This window comes from Lineus longissimus, chromosome 10 (assembly GCF_910592395.1).
Source record: "Lineus longissimus chromosome 10, tnLinLong1.2, whole genome shotgun sequence".
NCBI lineage: Eukaryota > Metazoa > Nemertea > Pilidiophora > Heteronemertea > Lineidae > Lineus > Lineus longissimus.
Window position 1 is genome coordinate 18,848,868 of NC_088317.1, and position 25,555 is coordinate 18,874,422.

Here is a 25,555-nt window from a genome sequence, read left to right on the forward strand (position 1 = left end):
CTACCAATAATCCCCTAACTTCTGTGTTGTACATCTTGTCAACTGAATATATTAAATTGATTGATTCCTGAAAATATATCGCCAGTAGCCCCTGCAAGCTCGCGACAGCCTTTCGAGAATTGCCATCCATCTTGAAAAACACTATTTTCAGCTTGGCTGGTAGAATGGTCCTCTGCAAATTCCATGTTCGTATTTCTAGCTTGACCAATTGTGGTTCGAGATAGTTCTCAATGGTTTGAACCCTGAAAACAATGTTGTAGTTCTTCGTCAGCAGCTTGATGTAAAATTGGAGATGGAAGTTCAAGTTTCTGAGTTCTCTCTGTACGGCCTTAACAGCAACATCGATAGTGGACATATTGCTTCTTAACGGTTTCTGGACGCTCTCGTGTAAATAGTTAGAGGCCTGATGAAGTTTCCTAAGCAAGTTGAGGTCATTCTTAACTGTTCTTTTATCCACCAACTGCCTGAGGAGTAAAGCTTTCTTGTAGCGTTCCAGGAGTGTCTTGTCTGATTCGAGAATATCAATTATGGAGAAGATACTTGTGGCAGAGAGGTCGGTGTTGGACAATGTAGTCGTAAACTCATCTTGGTAACAGGGATGAGTGCAGGTGTGGGCGAATGTACGAGCGCCTGAAAAAAATGCATCATATAAATTCCTAAGCAATAGTGAGAGATATGGACCATTGTACCTTGAGCTGGCTAGTGTGTGGCCAACAAGTAAAACCGCCCAATGAAATGTCATTTGAGCAATGTCTGGCCGCGGGTCGAGGGATTTCAGGCCCAAACGTGTCAAGTACAATCAACAGTCAAATATCATTTTTTAGTTAATATTCGCAATACAAAGTGAGGGTTGGTAACTAAAACATGCACGATCTCTAATGAATGACACCCGCCCTGTTGAGTGTCGATTATTCTTTCTGATGAAATCATCTTCACAGCCCTACTGTTCTCAGTGTTCTCGAATCATATTCACTCTGGGAAGTAGAAAAGCACTGTGAGTGTCTAAGACAAATGAACGGGGGGAAAACGATTTCTCGAACTTACTGACGTCACTGCAACATCCATACAAGGTCGACAGGTTACAATACGGTGGCTTGTCGGGTCCAACCCATCTCTGTCCGTACTCGATACAACCACATATCTCAGCTGTTGCGTTGGTCTTCACCTCAGCCAGGCACGCTTGGAAGGAGTAGGCATTGTAGTCCCTCAAGGATTGAGATGCGCAGTCTCCGTGAGGCTTAGGCAGTCGTGTGACCTAGAAAAGTACGTATACTTGTGGTTGTAGAATCAGCCTGGTTATCAATTCATATTATTATTGAGATCTCGATCCCAGGAGAATTCATGAAGTATGGACAATTTGTATACATGTTCATGAGCATCCATGACAAGATTCTTGTAGGATTCATAGTTAAAATGAAAATAAGAATCTTACAGGAACCCTGTAAATATTGTATATGCACATGTACACGAAACTGAATAAAATCTTAACTAAGAATCTTATACGAATTTTCCACCATAGCTGCACTTGACCTGACTTTGCACCAGAGCCGAGATTCAAGAGGCTAGAATGCCAATAATACATTGAAGAAACAAATCAATATATGATCATTAATGATACTTACGCTCGAGATATGCAAGGCAGCTCTAGAAGCTCCAAACACTGGCACCGCCGTGCCTAAATCTGACACCCGAGGATGGTCATGGCCATTGAATATCAACACCTGGATTCCCGATGATAAGTGAGGGCCTGGCGAGAGTTCATAAACCTCGGCGTTAAGGTACAACTCGAGCCCGAATGATGCCCCTGAAACACTTAACTTGAGTTATTCTCGAGGCAAAGCTAAGCGGCTAGGCGCATCGAGACAATATGTATCTAAAGACTGAACAGCTTCATCTTGGAATCATGCCATGATCGCCTTGACATGCTTGATAAAAGAGGAGAATTTACGAAAGGTTGGTGGTATAATTGCTCATTGGATATCCCAGATCGAAAATCCTGATATCATGATTCTTATAATGGTTCTTAACTAAGCTATAATTCTTATTCGGGTACAAGATCATTTACGATCTTTGCAAGATTCTTAAAATATTCTGGTTAAATATCTTCACAATGAATGTTAAAATGAAAAAATCCTGATAAAGAATTTTGAAAATCGTATCTGAATGCATGGCCCTCTGATAGCCAGTACTAACCTGTATTTTGGACTTCAAAATCTTTCGGATCTCTGACGGATTTGTTGGCATGGAGATCATTAAACACGAAACAAACCCCGAAATCCGTCATCATCTGTGTGAAATTCACGTGGCTACAGTTATGCCCTTTCCACACACATCTGCAAGAAATTGGTGTCGTTTGTAAATGAGGATAATAGTTGCGATCCTTAGGTCAATCAAATCCCAAGATTTTCTCACATGCTGCCCAATTAAAGGTAAAATGCCGACCTGAAAGATTGGAAAGGTGATTTCTTCCTCTATATGTCGATGAGCTGGTATGGTTTCTTAGGACGCTGATGATAGGAATGGGATAAAATGAAGGATCAATAAACGCAAGATAGGTCAATCATGGAAATAATATTTTACTTCTTGATCATGTCCTCCTTCCTGTGTGCCATGTCCAGCATAGTCTGGGTGATATTCAGGTCATCTGCTAAAGTGATGTTCCTTCTCGCGTTCAGGTCAGCTCCGTAGAATTCTTGCAGCTTTCTGTAAATACCGGCTTCTAGTGCTTTGGTCATTCTGAAATTGGTATTGAGTACTTTTAAATCCGACTGGTAAGATAAAGTGAGCTTTGCAATTTCCTAAACTTTTTATGGCAATTTTCAAAAAGAGATCTTCACCTACTTAGTAACAAATTAGTCAAAAGCAGATGGTTACACTAGGAATCCCCACCTGAATTGGTTGGTGTTGCAGATGGCAACACTAGGGAATCTTACCTGAACTGGTTGGTGTTGCAGATGGCCACACTAGGGAATCTGAGTGAATTGTTATATGCTACATTCATGTCGACAGTGACAGGGTTTTTCTGGTAGTACGCTGCTCTCTCCCCAACTTGGTAGGTAAACCAAATGGCAAATGCGATCACAACTAACAGCCACAGTGTCCTGAAAAAAAATACCGCAGAGAGTGATCGAGGTCATGCTCAGGTTATGGTATCTTTTCCACAGGGTGAAAATGGTAAAAACATTTAGCAACGAAAACAATTTTCAGGTAGAGAATGACAAAATTCTTAACGTGGAAGTTATGATCAAAGGAAATAATTAACAATAACGTTTAGGGATTTAAAAGTATTCAAAACAAAATAAAAATAGAAATAGAGTTGAGTTGAGTTATCTATAAGATAAAATAACAACATTCGTTTTGGTTTTATGGGCCTGGTTACCACGGTATTTAAATATATATACTCACCGCCCAAGGAAGGTCCCGGCCTCAAATGTGTATCTAACTCCATGAAAACTTGTGTTTTCCGTGAAGTTCTTGAGGAAGTCATACGTTTTCTCTTTGCACCCTTTCCTGGTATCAGACTTTTCAGGGTCAGCCATCGTAGATAAAACAATATAATACTCAGGAACTTTTGTCAGTTTTTTCTCAAGATCCTCGTCTGATTTAAATTCTAATTCTTGAAACGGCTAACGGTTTTATTCAGATTGATTATTCCAAGTCCTCCCAAATATCGCCTCTTCTTCTTCTTCACATTATTAACGGGCTGGTAATTGAATTTTTCCTATCATTGAACACGTTGAAAGATCAATTTTAATCGTCTTCAGTTAGACAGAGATTACAAAAAATCTTTAAAACGTCACATAATTTCTCTATCGAATTTCTATCGATTCTTTTAGAATTTCATTGATTATATAGAATATTCAAAGTTGGCTTTCATAAGAGTTTAAACCGTATTAATCCACAGAATCTATCTATAGAATCTACAAAATATTTTACACAAACTTTTGTCTGTGTCAAGCGACTCAAACCTCGTGGCTTTCGCTACGTTCTGAGTCCAACTGTCCAAACAGTTGGTCGAGTTTTACATCATAATAAAAGTATTCCTAATATGGTAATGGTCGACAAAGGAAACGGTACTTCGGTTGATGACACATTGCCATGGAGAAGGAAGGATGTTTAATCTTGTAACCATGTCGAGTTAGTTTAATCGTACTTTTCAATTAAACCAAATTGCGTCGTCCATTATTTCATTTTGGATGGGTTGAATAACATATTGTTCATTCATTCATTCACTATCCTAATTGGATTGCTACTTTGGAATAAAATATCAATTTGAAAAATACTAATAAATCCTCTTTTATAGTATTGTTATCTATGAATTGTATTCATTTATCATTGCCTCATCTATTACAGCGAGGAAATCTATCATATATTGGTCCGATGAGCATGTTGAATAAGTGAATAATTCTGAATAACTAACTAACTGGATCATTATAACACATCATTAAACCAAAATTTTAATAGCGGGAGATATTTCAAATTGCAGTAAATTGTTCTACCTGCCAATCCTCTCGATTATTCATGTGATTATTCGTCAACACTGCCGTTTATTATATCATGCTTCCAAGAATTCGCTATCCAATTAATAAATTGGTAAATGCACTTGCTGTTCACATTGATTCCACCCCTGTACAAGGACCTGCCTTTGTTCTACCCCTCAATCGGTAGGTGAACTAGTATATGCGTCCAGTCCATTCAATAACATGTACAGCTCGAAAGCAACCATTTCCTTCAAGTGGATTACTTAAGACGATTTAGAGAAAGTTCCTTACGGAAGTGCATAATTTTGGATATGGAAGAAGTTATTGTGAAACCGTTTCAACACCTCTGTTAGGCCATCTCCCTGGTTTTGCATCGAATGGGCGCAAGGAACTACTAAACCACTTAACTACTCAAGAATCTTGTTCACAATTCGCAAGCTTAGAAAAAAACCATGATGCCAACTTCTGATCACGGGTCATATTCCATATTTATCTCAGGGAAACTGAATGAGCAGCATTTTTCGCTAATCGTAGGACGAATAGCCATGTTATCCTTACTAGAATGCAGTGTAATATGTACCACAAGTCCTGACTGCCGAGCGTATCACTTCAAAACACTGCCTAATAGCAGGTTCTGTCGAATAGATGGAGACTTGGTCGGGCCTCTGTCCCTGGCTGTACCAGGTGAGAGGAAAAGCACTCGGAGACACGATGACGTAAAGCTGTACAACATACTCCATTTGACGGGCCTCGTAGTGTAACATAGCGTGTATGGGCATCTCTGCATGCAGCTCTTCGCACCACATGATGCTACTGGTACCACTCTCACTTTATGACATTGTCCCGAGTCAAATCATTCCATGTTTTCTAATTTTCGCGCTGAATATATTTATTTGCATCGGCATCAGACGTTCGCGTCTAACAGTCACTCTCGGCACTAAAAAGGAGCTGAAACGTTATAAACGAGACATGCGGTGCATTGGTAACCTCTTGTTTGTGTCTACTGTGTATTTCATCTTCACAACGCCAAGGTCGGTTCTATGGCTTTATACTGGCATTCTCACCTTCATTGTCGCTAAACAGGATACAACTGTGAACGATCAACATTTGACAACCATGTATGAAATAGCACTTTTTGCAGACTCGCTGACCACCTTTAACTATTGCTTGAACTTTATCATTTATGGCGTATCGCTGAACTACTATCGCGAGACAATGAAAGATATCATTTTTTGCAAGACAAAAACGAATTTTAGCCAACAGAGCGAAGTTGAATCGGAAGTTGTCAACAGTAGAACACCACATGTTCAGCAACGCTTGTGACGCCCCACGTATCTCAAACTGATTCCATGTCGTTCTCTTTGGGTGGCGGTAATTTGTAAGACCAGTTTCAGATTTAAACCGATCCAAATATATACCGTATGTGCCAAGGACGACTCTTTGTCTTAAATTGCGCAACCCAGAGTTATGTTTTTACACTCATATTACACACTGACGAGTGCAAAAGATTGACAATTATCGATTTATTTTTCGTGACCTAAATAGAATTTTACGATTAATTGTCTCGCCAGACACGTTTATCACTTTGAAAAACCATTAACATATATATATGTCAATAAAAGTGAGGACTTCGACTGATCAATCGATTTGCATGTATCTAACTATTTTTTTTTCACAAGTTCAAAATTCTGAAAATTTTTCGAAGCCAAATTTTTTGGGGGGCTGATGATGATGTTTCTTCATTTTGAGAAGAAAAAAAACAAGTGAAAAAAATATTTGGACTCCGACATTTTTTCATCCTTCTGATTCTGAAAAAGTTTCAAAGCAAAAAAAGCTTTGGGGCTGATGATGTTTTTTCATTTTGAGCAGAAAAAAACAAGTGAAAAAATATTCGGACTATTTAGGAACCAAGCATGCAGCTCCTTAATTCCCTGCCTGACGCTAGCAAGTAAGGCCATCGTGCCTGCTGGAAGACTGTTCACAACAGATAGGACAAAACAACTTGATTGAAGAACCATAACACTGGCATGACAGTTGCTGATTGCATTTATTTATAGTTTAAGACTCAAGCGATTATACATATAATATATGAGGAACTTAATATATTGAAATGAAATAAAGCTATACCTATGTTGTACATATCAATTAACCTTGTCATTTTATTTGAAGACGACTGTGCTTCTTGATTGCTGCACCTGTTGAACAAAACTAACAGGTGACCTCCCCGGGATACTTCAAATATTACAAAAAGGAAATGTCTTTGAAATAGGCAGGCTGGCCTGTGTCAGGTAAGGTGGGCCTTTGAATGTCGAAAGTACCGAAAAGATTCTTATACCGTTCCTAGCTAAGATCTGAGAACCAAAAATCTTTCAGGGATCTTATAAATAATGTACATGCAGACAGGATTAAATTACAGTATAATCTTGATATTTTCGACCTAGGCTGGAAAGTCGAATGCGTAAATGGTGAATGATCTTTGTTTTCTGGTAAAGGAAAACACTAAGTACAAACCACAATACTCTTAAGGGACGAATGTAGTACACTTTACTCTGTGGTGGTGCAATGTAGTTCTTAACACACAAACTATGTACTAGGTAGGGTGGGGTGGAACGTATCAAATACAATAACGGGAACTTAACAACATGACGCCGGAATAATGCTTGCTAGTTCTGATATCTAACATTAAACAACAAATGTGGTGCTGCAATGCCGTGACGTGGTTTCAAACATTTACAATAGCATATCATTTGTTAGTGTAGTTCTTACCAAAGCTGGTGATAACTATATGAAAAAACACTAACAAATAGTGCGGGTATAATGTACATTACGTGAAAATAAGCAAATTTGATTAGTTTATAATTGACCAAAATCGATGCAGACGACATTTATGTAACTTCAGAAATTCCCAAACTCCTCTTTCATTCCTTTAAAAGCACTGCCGAAGTTTTCACGAACTTGTAATATTTTTATACATTATTGTAAGTAACAACATCCTGGAGATGTTAGTTAAAAAGTGCATTTCAGCTAAGCGTGAGATGTCTTCTCCAAATCCGTGTAGCCAGACACTTTGGAAGTGATGGAGAAGATAGCAGAATATCTTCTTCCCTTGTCTTCTTCGCTGTAACCAGTGCTGTATGGCTGTTCAGTGTCCATGGCAGACATTGTACTCAAGATTCTATTCGCTTTGGTGTTGGCCGCTGCATGATTCGTCTTGATGTTTCTTCCGATGAAGTAAAATATCTCCAGTATAGTGAGGAATGAGCCGCCAAGGAACAGGCCAGCTGTACCACCAATATCACCTTATGGAAAGACAATAAGCAGGGCATTGTATAACCTTATTAGGGTAGAAGACATCCAGTAGTCGTTACGAAGTTTACGCCAATCATACAATTAAATACCTAGTTTTGACTTCAATTAGTCAATCGATCAAAAATGCATTAAGAGAGTGCTTGCGCGAATAATGGAAAGATCTTAACATAAGCACTCCCGAAACATCTTTTGTTATAGAGATGAGTGAAAACCAACGTCAATGTATACCCGACCAGCAGGGTGGTGGATCACATATGGTTCATAAAAACGGAGAAGCTATGATTCAGTTCGATCACAACCTGATCAAGATTGTCATGGACAGAGAGTTGTCATGGATCGCCTAATTGACTCTGTTTCCTGTTACTTACATAACAATGAAAACCAGGTGTAAGCCGGTGACTTGATAACTTCGGTTAGGCTAAGACTCTGGTAAAACACTTGAAGGGCTAGAATATTTTGCCTGCAAAAATCATAACAGACGTATACTTTTATCAACATCAATGAAACTGAATAATCATATGTTGAAAGCGTATGCTGTATCACCGTTAATTGCCTGTACTGAACAAGGAAGAACTTGTTCATGGAATAGATCTTGTTTTGATATTTTTCCCGTCTCCGCCGCCGAGAACCTTACGTGGATTGATATGATCATTCTACTTGATTTGCTGAAACCGAAAGATCAGCCAGCACTATCAACAGCTTTTATGCAGCTTTTGGTCTCAATGTGTAATTTTAAACCACAAGTTGGCGAGTATTATGTCATTCTTGCTCCACTGTACTTACCGTACCATGGTATGGTCGATCGTGAGAGTTTTATTAAACTTCACCAAATCATTGAGAAACGTATCAAGCTCTTGAAGGAAATCATCAGTTGCCTTTTGTACTTTTGGGATCAGATAATAGAGGGCGCCAATGGTCTTGTCCAGTGATCGCAGCCGTGGTAGCAAAGTTTTTCCTTGGGTGTCTATCATTTTAGCTAATACAGGTACATCCGTCCGAACAGCAATCACAGCATCATAAGTCTGCTGGATGCTCTTCAAATCCGACTTCGTGCCATCGATCTTACGCAGGATGTCAATCAAGACGACACTCCCACGAACATAGCTGGTGATCTTATATCGAAACTTCGAAGCTGGGGTGACCAGTTCGATGAGCCTTTCCTTCGTAATCGTCTGCCAGATCGGGATTAGGTCAAACGCTCTTTTCTCAACATCCGTGAAGAACTTCTCAACGGAATCAACGCTGTAGGCTTTCATCGCCCTTTCGTAATTAGCAATGTTGGTGCCAACTTCGTGAAGGAAATATGCAAGCTTTTCGTCTCTCGCTTTCAGTGTGGAAATTGAACCTGCCAGCGCGACACTGACTGTGTTCATCGCGTCCCTAAGTCCAGTAACAGCCGTCCGAAAGTTGGTCAGCGACCTCCTTATGTCATTGGTCTGTTTTTCCAACTTGCTGTACAAGTCCTGTTCCTCAGATTTACTCACCGTTGTCAGCGTTCTGGCCAGAGTCTGAAAGGCAGACATCTTCTTTCGTAAATCAATTCCTCTGGTGGAAAATTCAAAAAGGGCAAAAAATATCTCTCGGTTCTTTTGACGGATGATTCCCCTTGGGACAGGAAGGCCATCGACAATGCTACCGCCAGCTGCCAATAATCCCCTAACTTCTGTGTTGTACATCTTGTCAACTGAATATATTAAATTGATTGATTCCTGAAAATATATCGCCAGTAGCCCCTGCAAGCTTGCGACAGCCTTTCGAGAATTGCCATCCATCTTGAAAAACACTATTTTCAGCTTGGCTGGTAGAATGGTCCTCTGCAAATTCCATGTTCGTATTTCTAGCTTGACCAATTGTGGTTCGAGATAGTTCTCAATGGTTTGAACCCTGAAAACAATGTTGTAGTTCTTCGTCAGCAGCTTGATGTAAAATTGGAGATGGAAGTTCAAGTTTCTGAGTTCTCTCTGTACGGCCTTAACAGCAACATCGATAGTGGACATATTGTTTCTTAACGGTTTCTGGACGCTCTCGTGTAAATAGTTAGAGGCCTGATGAAGTTTCCCAAGCAAGTTGAGGTCATCCTTAACTGTTCTTTTATCCACCAACTGCCTGAGGAGTAAAGCTTTCTTGTAGCGTTCCAGGAGTGTCTTGTCTGATTCGAGAATATCAAGTATGGAGAAGATACTTGTGGCAGAGAGGTCGGTGTTGGACAATGTAGTCGTAAACTCATCTTGGTAACAGGGATGAGTGCAGGTGTGGGCGAATGTACGAGCGCCTGAAAAAAATGCATCATATAAATTCCTAAGCAATAGTGAGAGATATGGACCATTGTACCTTGAGCTGGCTAGTGTGTGGCCAACAAGTAAAACCGCCCAATGAAATGTCATTTGAGCAATGTCTGGCCGCGGGTCGAGGGATTTCAGGGCCAAACGTGTCAAGTACAATCAACAGTCAAATATCATTTTTTAGTTAATATTCGCAATACAAAGTGAGGGTTGGTAACTAAAACATGCACGATCTCTAATGAATGACACCCGCCCTGTTGAGTGTCGATTATTCTTTCTGATGAAATCATCTTCACAGCCCTACTGTTCTCAGTGTTCTCGAATCATATTCACTCTGGGAAGTAGAAAAGCACTGTGAGTGTCTAAGACAAATGAACGGGGGGAAAACGATTTCTCGAACTTACTGACGTCACTGCAACATCCATACAAGGTCGACAGGTTACAATACGGTGGCTTGTCGGGTCCAACCCATCTCTGTCCGTACTCGATACAACCACATATCTCAGCTGTTGCGTTGGTCTTCACCTCAGCCAGGCACGCTTGGAAGGAGTAGGCATTGTAGTCCCTCAAGGATTGAGATGCGCAGTCTCCGTGAGGCTTAGGCAGTCGTGTGACCTAGAAAAGTACGTATACTTGTGGTTGTAGAATCAGCCTGGTTATCAATTCATATTATTATTGAGATCTCGATCCCAGGAGAATTCATGAAGTATGGACAATTTGTATACATGTTCATGAGCATCCATGACAAGATTCTTGTAGGATTCATAGTTAAAATGAAAATAAGAATCTTACAGGAACCCTGTAAATATTGTATATGCACATGTACACGAAACTGAATAAAATCTTAACTAAGAATCTTATACGAATTTTCCACCATAGCTGCACTTGACCTGACTTTGCACCAGAGCCGAGATTCAAGAGGCTAGAATGCCAATAATACGTTGAAGAAACAAATCAATATATGATCATTAATGATACTTACGCTCGAGATATGCAAGGCAGCTCTAGAAGCTCCAAACACTGGCACCGCCGTGCCTAAATCTGACACCCGAGGATGGTCATGGCCATTGAATATCAACACCTGGATTCCCGATGATAAGTGAGGGCCTGGCGAGAGTTCATAAACCTCGGCGTTAAGGTACAACTCGAGCCCGAATGATGCCCCTGAAATACTTAACTTGAGTTATTCTCGAGGCAAAGCTAAGCGGCTAGGCGCATCGAGACAATATGTATCTAAAGACTGAACAGCTTCATCTTGGAATCATGCCATGATCCCCTTGACATGCTTGATAAAAGAGGAGAATTTACGAAAGGTTGGTGGTATAATTGCTCATTGGATATCCCAGATCGAAAATCCTGATATCATGATTCTTATAATGGTTCTTAACTAAGCTATAATTCTTATTCGGGTACAAGATCATTTACGATCTTTGCAAGATTCTTAAAATATTCTGGTTAAATATCTTCACAATGAATGTTAAAATGAAAAAATCCTGATAAAGAATTTTGAAAATCGTATCTGAATGCATGGCCCTCTGATAGCCAGTACTAACCTGTATTTTGGACTTCAAAATCTTTCGGATCTCTGACGGATTTGTTGGCATGGAGATCATTAAACACGAAACAAACCCCGAAATCCGTCATCATCTGTGTGAAATTCACGTGGCTACAGTTATGCCCTTTCCACACACATCTGCAAGAAATTGGTGTCGTTTGTAAATGAGGATAATAGTTGCGATCCTTAGGTCAATAAAATCCCAAGATTTTCTCACATGCTGCCCAATTAAAGGTAAAATGCCGACCTGAAAGATTGGAAAGGTGATTTCTTCCTCTATATGTCGATGAGCTGGTATGGTTTCTTAGGACGCTGATGATAGGAATGGGATAAAATGAAGGATCAATAAACGCAAGATAGGTCAATCATGGAAATAATATTTTACTTCTTGATCATGTCCTCCTTCCTGTGTGCCATGTCCAGCATAGTCTGGGTGATATTCAGGTCATCTGCTAAAGTGATGTTCCTTCTCGCGTTCAGGTCAGCTCCGTAGAATTCTTGCAGCTTTCTGTAAATACCGGCTTCCCGTGCTTTGGTCATTCTGAAATTGGTATTGAGTACTTTTAAATCCGACTGGTAAGATAAAGTGAGCTTTGCAATTTCCTAAACTTTTTATGGGAATTTTCAAAAAGAGATCTTCACCTACTTAGTAACAAATTAGTCAAAAGCAGATGGTTACACTAGGAATCCCCACCTGAATTGGTTGGTGTTGCAGATGGCAACACTAGGGAATCTGAGTGAATTGTTGAATGCTACATTCATGTCGACAGTGACAGGGTTTTTCTGGTAGTACGCTGCTCTCTCCCCAACTTGGTAGGTAAACCAAATGGCAAATGCGATCACAACTAACAGCCACAGTGTCCTGAAAAAACAAAATACCGAAGAGAGTGATCGAGGTCATGCTCAGGTTATGGTATCTTTTCCACAGGGTGAAAATGGTAAAAACATTTAGCAACGAAAACAATTTTCAGGGAGAGAATGACAAAATTCTTAACGTGGAAGTTATGATCAAAGGAAATAATTAACAATAACGTTTAGGGATTTAAAAGTATTCAAAACAAAATAAAAATAGAAATAGAGTTGAGTTGCGTTATCTATAAGATAAAATAACAACATTCGTTTTGGTTTTATGGGCCTGGTTACCACGGTATTTAAATATATATACTCACCGCCCAAGGAAGGTCCCGGCCTCAAATGTGTATCTAACTCCATGAAAACTTGTATTTTCCGTGAAGTTCTTGAGGAAGTCATAGGTTTTCTCTTTGCACCCTTTCCTGGTATCAGACTTTTCAGGGTCAGCCATCGTAGATAAAACAATATAATACTCAGGAACTTTTGTCAGTTTTTTCTCAAGATCCTCGTCTGATTTAAATTCTAATTCTTGAAACGGCTAACGGTTTTATTCAGATTGATTATTCCAAGTCCTCCCAAATATCGCCTCTTCTTCTTCTTCACATTATTAACGGGCTGGTAATTGAATTTTTCCTATCATTGAACACGTTGAAAGATCAATTTTAATCGTCTTCAGTTAGACAGAGATTACAAAAAATCTTTAAAACGTCACATAATTTCTCTATCGAATTTCTATCGATTCTTTTAGAATTTCATTGATTATATAGAATATTCAAAGTTGGCTTTCATAAGAGTTTAAACCGTATTAATCCACAGAATCTATCTATAGAATCTACAAAATATTTTACACAAACTTTTGTCTGTGTCAAGCGACTCAAACCTCGTGGCTTTCGCTACGTTCTGAGTCCAACTGTCCAAACAGTTGGTCGAGTTTTACATCATAATAAAAGTATTCCTAATATGGTAATGGTCGACAAAGGAAACGGTACTTCGGTTGATGACACATTGCCATGGAGAAGGAAGGATATTTAATCTTGTAACCATGTCGAGTTAGTTTAATCGTACTTTTCAATTAAACCAAATTGCGTCGTCCATTATTTCATTTTGGATGGGTTGAATAACATATTGTTCATTCATTCATTCACTATCCTAATTGGATTGCTACTTTGGAATAAAATATCAATTTGAAAAATACCAATAAATCCTCTTTTATAGTATTGTTATCTATGAATTGTATTCATTTATCATTGCCTCATCTATTACAGCGAGGAAATCTATCATATATTGGTCCGATGAGCATGTTGAATAAGTGAATAATTCTGAATAACTAACTAACTGGATCATTATAACACATCATTAAACCAAAATTTTAATAGCGGGAGATATTTCAAATTGCAGTAAATTGTTCTACCTGCCAATCCTCTCGATTATTCATGTGATTATTCGTCAACACTGCCGTTTATTATATCATGCTTCCAAGAATTCGCTATCCAATTAATAAATTGGTAAATGCACTTGCTGTTCACATTGATTCCACCCCTGTACAAGGACCTGCCTTTGTTCTACCCCTCAATTGGTAGGTGAACTAGTATATACGTCCAGTCCATTCAATAACATGTACAGCTCGAAAGCAACCATTTCCTTCAAGTGGATTACTTAAGACGATTTAGAGAAAGTTCCTTACGGAAGTGCATAATTTTGGATATGGAAGAAGTTATTGTGAAACCGTTTCAACACCTCTGTTAGGCCATCTCCCTGGTTTTGCATCGAATGGGCGCAAGGAACTACTAAACCACTTAACTACTCAAGAATCTTGTTCACAATTCGCAAGCTTAGAAAAAAACCATGATGCCAACTTCTGATCACGGGTCATATTCCATATTTATCTCAGGGAAACTGAATGAGCAGCATTTTTCGCTAATCGTAGGACGAATAGCCATGTTATCCTTACTAGAATGCAGTGTAATATGTACCACAAGTCCTGACTGCCGAGCGTATCACTTCAAAACACTGCCTAATAGCAGGTTCTGTCGAATAGATGGAGACTTGGTCGGGGCTCTGTCCCTGGCTGTACCAGGTGAGAGGAAAAGCACTCGGAGACACGACGACGTAAAGCTGTACAACATACTCCATTTGACGGGCCTCGTAGTGTAACATAGCGTGCATGGGCATCTCTGCATGGAGCTCTTCGCACCACATGATGCTACTGGTACCACTCTCACTTTATGACATTGTCCCGAGTCAAATCATTCCATGTTTTCTAATTTTCGCGCTGAATATATTTATTTGCATCGGCATCAGACGTTCGCGTCTAACAGTCACTCTCGGCACTAAAAAGGAGCTGAAACGTTATAAACGAGACATGCGGTGCATTGGTAACCTCTTGTTTGTGTCTACTGTGTATTTCATCTTCACAACGCCTAGGTCGGTTCTGTGGCTTTATACTGGCATCCTCACCTTCATTGTCGCTAAACAGGATACAACTGTGAACGATCAACATTTGACAACCATGTATGAAAGAGCACTTTTTGCAGACTCGCTGACCACGTTTAACTATTGCTTGAACTTTATCATTTATGGCGTATCGCTGAACTATTATCGCGAGACAACGAAAGATATCATTTTTTGCAAGACAAAAACGAATTTTAGCCAACAGAGCGAATTAGTTGAATCGGAAGTTGTCAACAGTAGAACGCCACATGTTCAGCAACGCTTGTGACGCCCCACGTATCTCAAACTGATTCCATGTCGTTCTCTTTGGGTGGCGGTAATTTGTAAGACCAGTTTCAGATTTAAACCGATCCAAATATATACCGTATGTGCCAAGGACGACTCTTTGTCTTAAATTGCGCAACCCAGAGTTATGTTTTTACACTCATATTACACACTGACGAGTGCAAAAGAGTGACAATTATCGATTTATTTTTCGTGACCTAAATTGAATTTTACGATTAATTGTCTCGCCAGACACGTTTATCACTTTGAAAAACCATTAACATATAATCGTCAATAAAAGTGAGGACTTCGACTGATCAATCGATTTGCATGTATCTAACTATTTTTTTTTCACAAGTTCAAAATTCTGAAAATTTTTCGAAGCCAAATTTTTTGGGGGGCTGATGATGATGTTTCTTCATTTTGAGAAGAAAAAAAACAAAATGAAAAAAATATTTGGACTCCGACATTTTTTCATCCTTCTGATTCTGAAAAAATTTCAAAGCAAAAAAAGCTTTGGGGCTGATGATGTTTTTTCATTTTGAGCAGAAAAAAAACAAGTGAAAAAATATTCGGACTATTTAGGTACCAAGCATGCAGCTCCTTAATTCCCTGCCTGACGCTAGCAAGTAAGGCCATCGTGCCTGCTGGAAGACTGTTCACAACAGATAGGACAAAACAACTTGATTGAAGAACCATAACACTGGCATGACAGTTGCTGATTGCATTTATTTATAGTTTAAGACTCAAGCGATTATACATATAATATATGAGGAACTTAATAAATTGAAATGAAATAAAGCTATACCTATGTTGTACATATCAATTCACCTTGTCATTTTATTTGAAGACGACTGTGCTTCTTGATTGCTGCACCTGTTGAACAAAACTAACAGGTGACCTCCCCGGGATACTTCAAATATTACAAAAAGGAAATGTCTTTGAAATAGGCAGGCTGGCCTGTGTCAGGTAAGGTGGGCCTTTGAATGTCGAAAGTACCGAAAAGATTCTTATACCATTCCTAGCTAAGATCTGAGAACCAAGAATCTTTCGGGGATCTTATAAATAATGTACAAGCAGACAGGATTAAATTACAGTATAATCTTGATATTTTCGACCTAGGCTGGAAAGTCGAATGCGTAAATGGTGAATGATCTTTGTTTTCTGGTAAAGGAAAACACTAAGTACAAACCACAATACAATAGGGACGAATGTAGTACACTTTACTCTGTGGTGGTGCAATGTATTTCTTAACACACAAACTAGGGGGCCTGTAGGGTAGGGTGGAACGTATCAAAAACAATAACGGGAACTTAACAACATGACGCCGGAATAATGCTTGCTAGTTCTGATATCTAACATTAAACAACAAATGTGGTGCTGCAATGCCGTGACGTGGTTTCAAACATTTACAATAGCCTGTCATTTGTTAGTGAAGTTCTTACCAATGCTGGTGATAACTATATGAAAAAACACTAACAAATAGTGCGGGTATAATGTACATTACGTGAAAATAAGCAAATTTGATTAGTTTATAATTGACCAAAATCGATGCAGACGACATTTATGTAACTTCAGAAATTCCCAAACTCCTCTTTCATTCCTTTAAAAGCACTGCCCAAGTTTTCACGAACTTGTAATATTTTTATACATTATTGTAAGTAACAACATCCTGGAGATGTTAGTTAAAAAGTGCATTTCAGCTAAGCGTGAGATGTCTTCTCCAAATCCGTGTAGCCAGACACTTTGGAAGTGATGGAGAAGATAGCAGAATATCTTCTTCCCTTTTCTTCTTCGCTGTAACCAGTGCTGTATGGCTGTTCAGTGTCCATGGCAGACATTGTACTCAAGATTCTATTCGCTTTGGTGTTGGCCGCTGCATGATTCGTCTTGATGTTTCTTCCGATGAAGTAAAATATCTCCAGTATAGTGAGGAATGAGCCGCCAAGGAACAGGCCAGCTGTACCACCAATATCACCTTATGGAAAGACAATAAGCAGGGCATTGTATAACCTTATTAGGGTAGAAGACATCCAGTAGTCGTTACGAAGTTTACGCCAATCATACAATTAAATACCTAGTTTTGACTTCAATTAATCAATCGATCAAAAATGCATTAAGAGAGTGCTTGCGCGAATAATGGAAAGATCTTAACATAAGCACTCCCGAAACATCTTTTGTTATAGAGATGAGTGAAAACCAACGTCAATGTATACCCGACCAGCAGGGTGGTGGATCACATATGGTTCATAAAAACGGAGAAGCTATGATTCAGTTCGATCACAACCTGATCAAGATTGTCATGGACAGAGAGTTGTCATGGATCGCCTAATTGACTCTGTTTCCTGTTACTTACATAACAATGAAAACCAGGTGTAAGCCGGTGACTTGATAACTTCGGTTAGGCTAAGACTCTGGTAAAACACTTGAAGGGCTAGAATATTTTGCCTGCAAAAATCATAACAGACGTATACTTTTATCAACATCAATGAAACTGAATAATCATATGTTGAAAGCGTATGCTGTATCACCGTTAATTGCCTGTACTGAACAAGGAAGAACTTGTTCATGGAATAGATCTTGTTTTGATATTTTTCCCGTCTCCGCCGCCGAGAACCTTACGTGGATTGATATGATCATTCTACTTTATTTGCTGAAACCGAAAGATCAGCCAGCACTATCAACAGCTTTTATGCAGCTTTTGGTCTCAATGTGTAATTTTAAACCACAAGTTGGCGAGTATTATGTCATTCCTGCGCCACTGTACTTACCGTACCATGGTATGGTCGATCGTGAGAGTTTTATTAAACTTCACCAAATCATTGAGAAACGTATCAAGCTCTTGAAGGAAATCATCAGTTGCCTTTTGTACTTTTGGGATCAGATAATAGAGGGCGCCAATGGTCTTGTCCAGTGATCGCAGCCGTGGTAGCAAAGTTTTTCCTTGGGTGTCTATCATTTTAGCTAATACAGGTACATCCGTCCGAACAGCAATCACAGCATCATAAGTCTGCTGGATGCTCTTCAAATCCGACTTCGTGCCATCGATCTTACGCAGGATGTCAATCAAGACGACACTCCCACGAACATAGCTGGTGATCTTATATCGAAACTTCGAAGCTGGGGTGACCAGTTCGATGAGCCTTTCCTTCGTAATCGTCTGCCAGATCGGGATTAGGTCAAACGCTCTTTTCTCAACATCCGTGAAGAACTTCTCAACGGAATCAACGCTGTAGGCTTTCATCGCCCTTTCGTAATTAGCAATGTTGGTGCCAACTTCGTGAAGGAAATATGCAAGCTTTTCGTCTCTCGCTTTCAGTGTGGAAATTGAACCTGCCAGCGCGACACTGACTGTGTTCATCGCGTCCCTAAGTCCAGTAACAGCCGTCCGAAAGTTGGTCAGCGACCTCCTTATGTCATTGGTCTGTTTTTCCAACTTGCTGTACAAGTCCTGTTCCTCAGATTTACTCACCGTTGTCAGCGTTCTGGCCAGAGTCTGAAAGGCAGACATCTTCTTTCGTAAATCAATTCCTCTGGTGGAAAATTCAAAAAGGGCAAAAAATATCTCTCGGTTCTTTTGACGGATGATTCCCCTTGGGACAGGAAGGCCATCGACAATGCTACCGCCAGCTGCCAATAATCCCCTAACTTCTGTGTTGTACATCTTGTCAACTGAATATATTAAATTGATTGATTCCTGAAAATATATCGCCAGTAGCCCCTGCAAGCTCGCGACAGCCTTTCGAGAATTGCCATCCATCTTGAAAAACACTATTTTCAGCTTGGCTGGTAGAATGGTCCTCTGCAAATTCCATGTTCGTATTTCTAGCTTGACCAATTGTGGTTCGAGATAGTTCTCAATGGTTTGAACCCTGAAAACAATGTTGTAGTTCTTCGTCAGCAGCTTGATGTAAAATTGGAGATGGAAGTTCAAGTTTCTGAGTTCTCTCTGTACGGCCTTAACAGCAACATCGATAGTGGACATATTGCTTCTTAACGGTTTCTGGACGCTCTCGTGTAAATAGTTATGGGTGTGATGAAGTTTCCTAAGCAAGATAAGGTCATTCTTAACTGTTCTTTTATCCACCAACTGCCTGAGGAGTAAAGCTTTCTTGTAGCGTTCCAGGAGTGTCTTGTCTGATTCGAGAATATCAATTATGGAGAAGATACTTGTGGCAGAGAGGTCGGTGTTGGACAATGTAGTCGTAAACTCATCTTGGTAACAGGGATGAGTGCAGGTGTGGGCGAATGTACGAGCGCCTGAAAAAAATGCATCATATAAATTCCTAAGCAATAGTGAGAGATATGGACCATTGTACCTTGAGCTGGCTAGTGTGTGGCCAACAAGTAAAACCGCCCAATGAAATGTCATTTGAGCAATGTCTGGCCGCGGGTCGAGGGATTTCAGGGCCAAACGTGTCAAGTACAATCAACAGTCAAATATCATTTTTTAGTTAATATTCGCAATACAAAGTGAGGGTTGGTAACTAAAACATGCACGATCTCTAATGAATGACACCCGCCCTGTTGAGTGTCGATTATTCTTTCTGATGAAATCATCTCCACAGCCCTACTGTTCTCAGTGTTCTCGAATCATATTCACTCTGGGAAGTAGAAAAGCACTGTGAGTGTCTAAGACAAATGAACGGGGGGAAAACGATTTCTCGAACTTACTGACGTCACTGCAACATCCATACAAGGTCGACAGGTTACAATACGGTGGCTTGTCGGGTCCAACCCATCTCTGTCCGTACTCGATACAACCACATATCTCAGCTGTTGCGTTGGTCTTCACCTCAGCCAGGCACGCTTGGAAGGAGTAGGCATTGTAGTCCCTCAAGGATTGAGATGCGCAGTCTCCGTGAGGCTTAGGCAGTCGTGTGACCTAGAAAAGTACGTATACTTGTGGTTGTAGAATCAGCCTGGTTATCAATTCATATTATTATTGAGATCTCGATCCCAGGAGAATTCATGAAGTATGGACAATTTGTATACATGTTCATGAGCATCCATGACAAGATTCTTGTAGGATTCATAGTTAAAATGAAAATAAGAATCTTACAGGAACCCTGTAAATATTGTATATGCACATGTACACGAAACTGAATAAAATCTTAACTAAGAATCTTATACGAATTTTCCACCATAGCTGCACTTGACCTGACTTTGCACCAGAGCCGAGATTCAAGAGGCTAGAATGCCAATAATACATTGAAGAAACAAATCAATATATGATCATTAATGATACTTACGCTCGAGATATGCAAGGCAGCTCTAGAAGCTCCAAACACTGGCACCGCCGTGCCTAAATCTGACACCCGAGGATGGTCATGGCCATTGAATATCAACACCTGGATTCCCGATGATAAGTGAGGGCCTGGCGAGAGTTCATAAACCTCGGCGTTAAGGTACAACTCGAGCCCGAATGATGCCCCTGAAACACTTAACTTGAGTTATTCTCGAGGCAAAGCTAAGCGGCTAGGCGCATCGAGACAATATGTATCTAAAGACTGAACAGCTTCATCTTGGAATCATGCCATGATCGCCTTGACATGCTTGATAAAAGAGGAGAATTTACGAAAGGTTGGTGGTATAATTGCTCATTGGATATCCCAGATCGAAAATCCTGATATCATGATTCTTATAATGGTTCTTAACTAAGCTATAATTCTTATTCGGGTACAAGATCATTTACGATCTTTGCAAGATTCTTAAAATATTCTGGTTAAATATCTTCACAATGAATGTTAAAATGAAAAAATCCTGATAAAGAATTTTGAAAATCGTATCTGAATGCATGGCCCTCTGATAGCCAGTACTAACCTGTATTTTGGACTTCAAAATCTTTTGGATCTCTGACGGATTTGTTGGCATGGAGATCATTAAACACGAAACAAACCCCGAAATCCGTCATCATCTGTGTGAAATTCACGTGGCTACAGTTATGCCCTTTCCACACACATCTGCAAGAAATTGGTGTCGTTTGTAAATGAGGATAATAGTTGCGATCCTTAGGTCAATCAAATCCCAAGATTTTCTCACATGCTGCACAATTAAAGGTAAAATGCCGACCTGAAAGATTGGAAAGGTGATTTCTTCCTCTATATGTCGATGAGCTGGTATGGTTTCTTAGGACGCTGATGATAGGAATGGGATAAAATGAAGGATCAATAAACGCAAGATAGGTCAATCATGGAAATAATATTTTACTTCTTGATCATGTCCTCCTTCCTGTGTGCCATGTCCAGCATAGTCTGGGTGATATTCAGGTCATCTGCTAAAGTGATGTTCCTTCTCGCGTTCAGGTCAGCTCCGTAGAATTCTTGCAGCTTTCTGTAAATACCGGCTTCCCGTGCTTTGGTCATTCTGAAATTGGTATTGAGTACTTTTAAATCCGACTGGTAAGATAAAGTGAGCTTTGCAATTTCCTAAACCTTTTATGGCAATTTTCAAAAAGAGATCTTCACCTACTTAGTAACAAATTAGTCAAAAGCAGATGGTTACACTAGGAATCCCCACCTGAATTGGTTGGTGTTGCAGATGGCAACACTAGGGAATCTTACCTGAACTGGTTGGTGTTGCAGATGGCAACACTAGGGAATCTGAGTGAATTGTTATATGCTACATTCATGTCGACAGTGACAGGGTTTTTCTGGTAGTACGCTGCTCTCTCCCCAACTTGGTAGGTAAACCAAATGGCAAATGCGATCACAACTAACAGCCACAGTGTCCTGAAAAAAAATACCGCAGAGAGTGATCGAGGTCATGCTCAGGTTATGGTATCTTTTCCACAGGGTGAAAATGGTAAAAACATTTAGCAACGAAAACAATTTTCAGGGAGAGAATGACAAAATTCTTAACGTGGAAGTTATGATCAAAGGAAATAATTAACAATAACGTTTAGGGATTTAAAAGTATTCAAAACAAAATAAAAATAGAAATAGAGTTGAGTTGAGTTATCTATAAGATAAAATAACAACATTCGTTTTGGTTTTATGGGCCTGGTTACCACGGTATTTAAATATATATACTCACCGCCCAAGGAAGGTCCCGGCCTCAAATGTGTATCTAACTCCATGAAAACTTGTGTTTTCCGTGAAGTTCTTGAGGAAGTCATACGTTTTCTCTTTGCACCCTTTCCTGGTATCAGACTTTTCAGGGTCAGCCATCGTAGATAAAACAATATAATACTCAGGAACTTTTGTCAGTTTTTTCTCAAGATCCTCGTCTGATTTAAATTCTAATTCTTGAAACGGCTAACGGTTTAATTCAGATTGATTATTCCAAGTCCTCCCAAATATCGCCTCTTCTTCTTCTTCACATTATTAACGGGCTGGTAATTGAATTTTTCCTATCATTGAACACGTTGAAAGATCAATTTTAATCGTCTTCAGTTAGACAGAGATTACAAAAAATCTTTAAAACGTCACATAATTTCTCTATCGAATTTCTATCGATTCCTTTAGAATTTCATTGATTATATAGAATATTCAAAGTTGGCTTTCATAAGAGTTTAAACCGTATTAATCCACAGAATCTATCTATAGAATCTACAAAATATTTTACACAAACTTTTGTCTGTGTCAAGCGACTCAAACCTCGTGGCTTTCGCTACGTTCTGAGTCCAACTGTCCAAACAGTTGGTCGAGTTTTACATCATAATAAAAGTATTCCTAATATGGTAATGGTCGACAAAGGAAACGGTACTTCGGTTGATGACACATTGCCATGGAGAAGGAAGGATGTTTAATCTTGTAACCATGTCGAGTTAGTTTAATCGTACTTTTCAATTAAACCAAATTGCGTCGTCCATTATTTCATTTTGGATGGGTTGAATAACATATTGTTCATTCATTCATTCACTATCCTAATTGGATTGCTACTTTGGAATAAAATATCAATTTGAAAAATACTAATAAATCCTCTTTTATAGTATTGTTATCTATGAATTGTATTCATTTATCATTGCCTCATCTATTACAGCGAGGAAATCTATCATATATTGGTCCGATGAGCATGTTGAATAAGTGAATAATTCTGAATAACTAACTAACTGGATCATTATAACACATCATTAAACCAAAATTTTAATAGCGGGAGATATTTCAAATTGCAGTAAATTGTTCTACCTGCCAATCCTCTCGATTATTCATGTGATTATTCGTCAACACTGCCGTTTATTATATCATGCTTCCAAGAATTCGCTATCCAATTAATAAATTGGTAAATGCACTTGCTGTTCACATTGATTCCACCCCTGTACAAGGACCTGCCTTTGTTCTACCCCTCAATCGGTAGGTGAACTAGTATATACGTCCAGTCCATTCAATAACATGTACAGCTCGAAAGCAACCATTTCCTTCAAGTGGATTACTTAAGACGATTTAGAGAAAGTTCCTTACGGAAGTGCATAATTTTGGATATGGAAGAAGTTATTGTGAAACCGTTTCAACACCTCTGTTAGGCCATCTCCCTGGTTTTGCATCGAATGGGCGCAAGGAACTACTAAACCACTTAACTACTCAAGAATCTTGTTCACAATTCGCAAGCTTAGAAAAAAACCATGATGCCAACTTCTGATCACGGGTCATATTCCATATTTATCTCAGGGAAACTGAATGAGCAGCATTTTTCGCTAATCGTAGGACGAATAGCCATGTTATCCTTACTAGAATGCAGTGTAATATGTACCACAAGTCCTGACTGCCGAGCGTATCACTTCAAAACACTGCCTAATAGCAGGTTCTGTCGAATAGATGGAGACTTGGTCGGGGCTCTGTCCCTGGCTGTACCAGGTGAGAGGAAAAGCACTCGGAGACACGATGACGTAAAGCTGTACAACATACTCCATTTGACGGGCCTCGTAGTGTAACATAGCGTGTATGGGCATCTCTGCATGGAGCTCTTCGCACCACATGATGCTACTGGTACCACTCTCACTTTATGACATTGTCCCGAGTCAAATCATTCCATGTTTTCTAATTTTCGCGCTGAATATATTTATTTGCATCGGCATCAGACGTTCGCGTCTAACAGTCACTCTCGGCACTAAAAAGGAGCTGAAACGTTATAAACGAGACATGCGGTGCATTGGTAACCTCTTGTTTGTGTCTACTGTGTATTTCATCTTCACAACGCCAAGGTCGGTTCTGTGGCTTTATACTGGCATTCTCACCTTCATTGTCGCTAAACAGGATACAACTGTGAACGATCAACATTTGACAACCATGTATGAAATAGCACTTTTTGCAGACTCGCTGACCACCTTTAACTATTGCTTGAACTTTATCATTTATGGCGTATCGCTGAACTACTATCGCGAGACAATGAAAGATATCATTTTTTGCAAGACAAAAACGAATTTTAGCCAACAGAGCGAATTAGTTGAATCGGAAGTTGTCAACAGTAGAACTCCACATGTTCAGCAACGCTTGTGACGCCCCACGTATCTCAAACTGATTCCATGTCATTCTCTTTGGGTGGCGGTAATTTGTAAGACCAGTTACAGATTTAAACCGATCCAAATATATACCGTATGTGCCAAGGACGACTCTTTGTCTTAAATTGCACAACCCAGAGTTATGTTTTTACACTTATATTACACACTGACGAGTGCAAAAGAGTGACAATTATCGATTTATTTTTCGTGACCTAAATTGAATTTTACGATTAATTGTCTCGCCAGACACGTTTATCACTTTGAAAAACCATTAACATATATATATGTCAATAAAAGTGAGGACTTCTGATCAATCGATTTGCATGTATCTAACTATTTTTTTTCACAAGTTCAAAATTCTGAAAATTTTTCGAAGCCAAATTTTTTTGGGGGCTGATGATGATGTTTCTTCATTTTGAGAAGAAAAAAAACAAGTGAAAAAAATATTTGGACTCCGACATTTTTTCATCCTTCTGATTCTGAAAAAGTTTCAAAGCAAAAAAAGCTTTGGGGCTGATGATGTTTTTTCATTTTGAGCAGAAAAAAAACAAGTGAAAAAATATTCGGACTATTTAGGTACCAAGCATGCTCCTTAATTCCCTGCCTGACGCTAGCAAGTAAGGCCATCGTGCCTGCTGGAAGACTGTTCACAACAGATAGGACAAAACAACTTTATTGAAGAACCATAACACTGGCATGACAGTTGCTGATTGCATTTATTTATAGTTTAAGACTCAAGCGATTATACATATAATATATGAGGAACTTAATAAATTGAAATGAAATAAAGCTATACCTATGTTGTACATATCAATTCACCTTGTCATTTTATTTGAAGACGACTGTGCTTCTTGATTGCTGCACCTGTTGAACAAAACTAACAGGTGACCTCCCCGGGATACTTCAAATATTACAAAAAGAA

At 39.3% G+C, this 25,555-nt stretch overlaps 3 protein-coding genes across 4 annotated transcripts; all 3 read right to left on the reverse strand.

Annotated features, from left to right (window-relative positions):
* Window positions 1-227: 227 nt before the first annotated feature.
* LOC135494391 (acid-sensing ion channel 4-B-like) lies at window positions 228-3,539 on the reverse strand. Its single transcript, XM_064782312.1, has 8 exons — window positions 3,406-3,539; window positions 2,934-3,101; window positions 2,581-2,736; window positions 2,194-2,333; window positions 1,623-1,804; window positions 1,045-1,255; window positions 326-630; window positions 228-242 (listed from the first exon to the last, which is right to left on the reverse strand). Exons 1-8 carry the CDS (start codon window positions 3,537-3,539, stop codon window positions 228-230), a joined length of 1,311 nt encoding a protein of 436 aa, XP_064638382.1.
* Window positions 3,540-6,640: 3,101 nt separating this feature from the next.
* Window positions 6,641-13,375, reverse strand: LOC135495153 (uncharacterized). Of its 2 annotated transcripts, none has more exons than XM_064783596.1 (9): window positions 12,797-13,375; window positions 12,322-12,489; window positions 12,013-12,168; window positions 11,626-11,765; window positions 11,055-11,179; window positions 10,477-10,687; window positions 8,574-10,062; window positions 8,159-8,250; window positions 6,641-7,780 (listed from the first exon to the last, which is right to left on the reverse strand). In XM_064783596.1, exons 1-9 carry the CDS (start codon window positions 12,928-12,930, stop codon window positions 7,506-7,508), a joined length of 2,790 nt encoding a protein of 929 aa, XP_064639666.1. In that variant the 5' UTR covers window positions 12,931-13,375; the 3' UTR covers window positions 6,641-7,505. The 2 variants fall into 2 exon arrangements, with proteins under 2 accessions (XP_064639666.1, XP_064639665.1); XM_064783595.1 differs by having other exon boundaries at window positions 11,055-11,236.
* A 1,781-nt stretch (window positions 13,376-15,156) lies between these two features.
* LOC135495145 (uncharacterized) lies at window positions 15,157-22,443 on the reverse strand. The gene is made up of 9 exons (XM_064783587.1): window positions 22,230-22,443; window positions 21,758-21,925; window positions 21,405-21,560; window positions 21,018-21,157; window positions 20,447-20,628; window positions 19,869-20,079; window positions 17,966-19,454; window positions 17,551-17,642; window positions 15,157-17,172 (listed from the first exon to the last, which is right to left on the reverse strand). The coding sequence occupies exons 1-9, from the start codon at window positions 22,361-22,363 to the stop codon at window positions 16,898-16,900; spliced, it is 2,847 nt and encodes a 948-aa protein (XP_064639657.1). The 5' UTR covers window positions 22,364-22,443; the 3' UTR covers window positions 15,157-16,897.
* Between the last annotated feature and the right edge of the window lie 3,112 nt (window positions 22,444-25,555).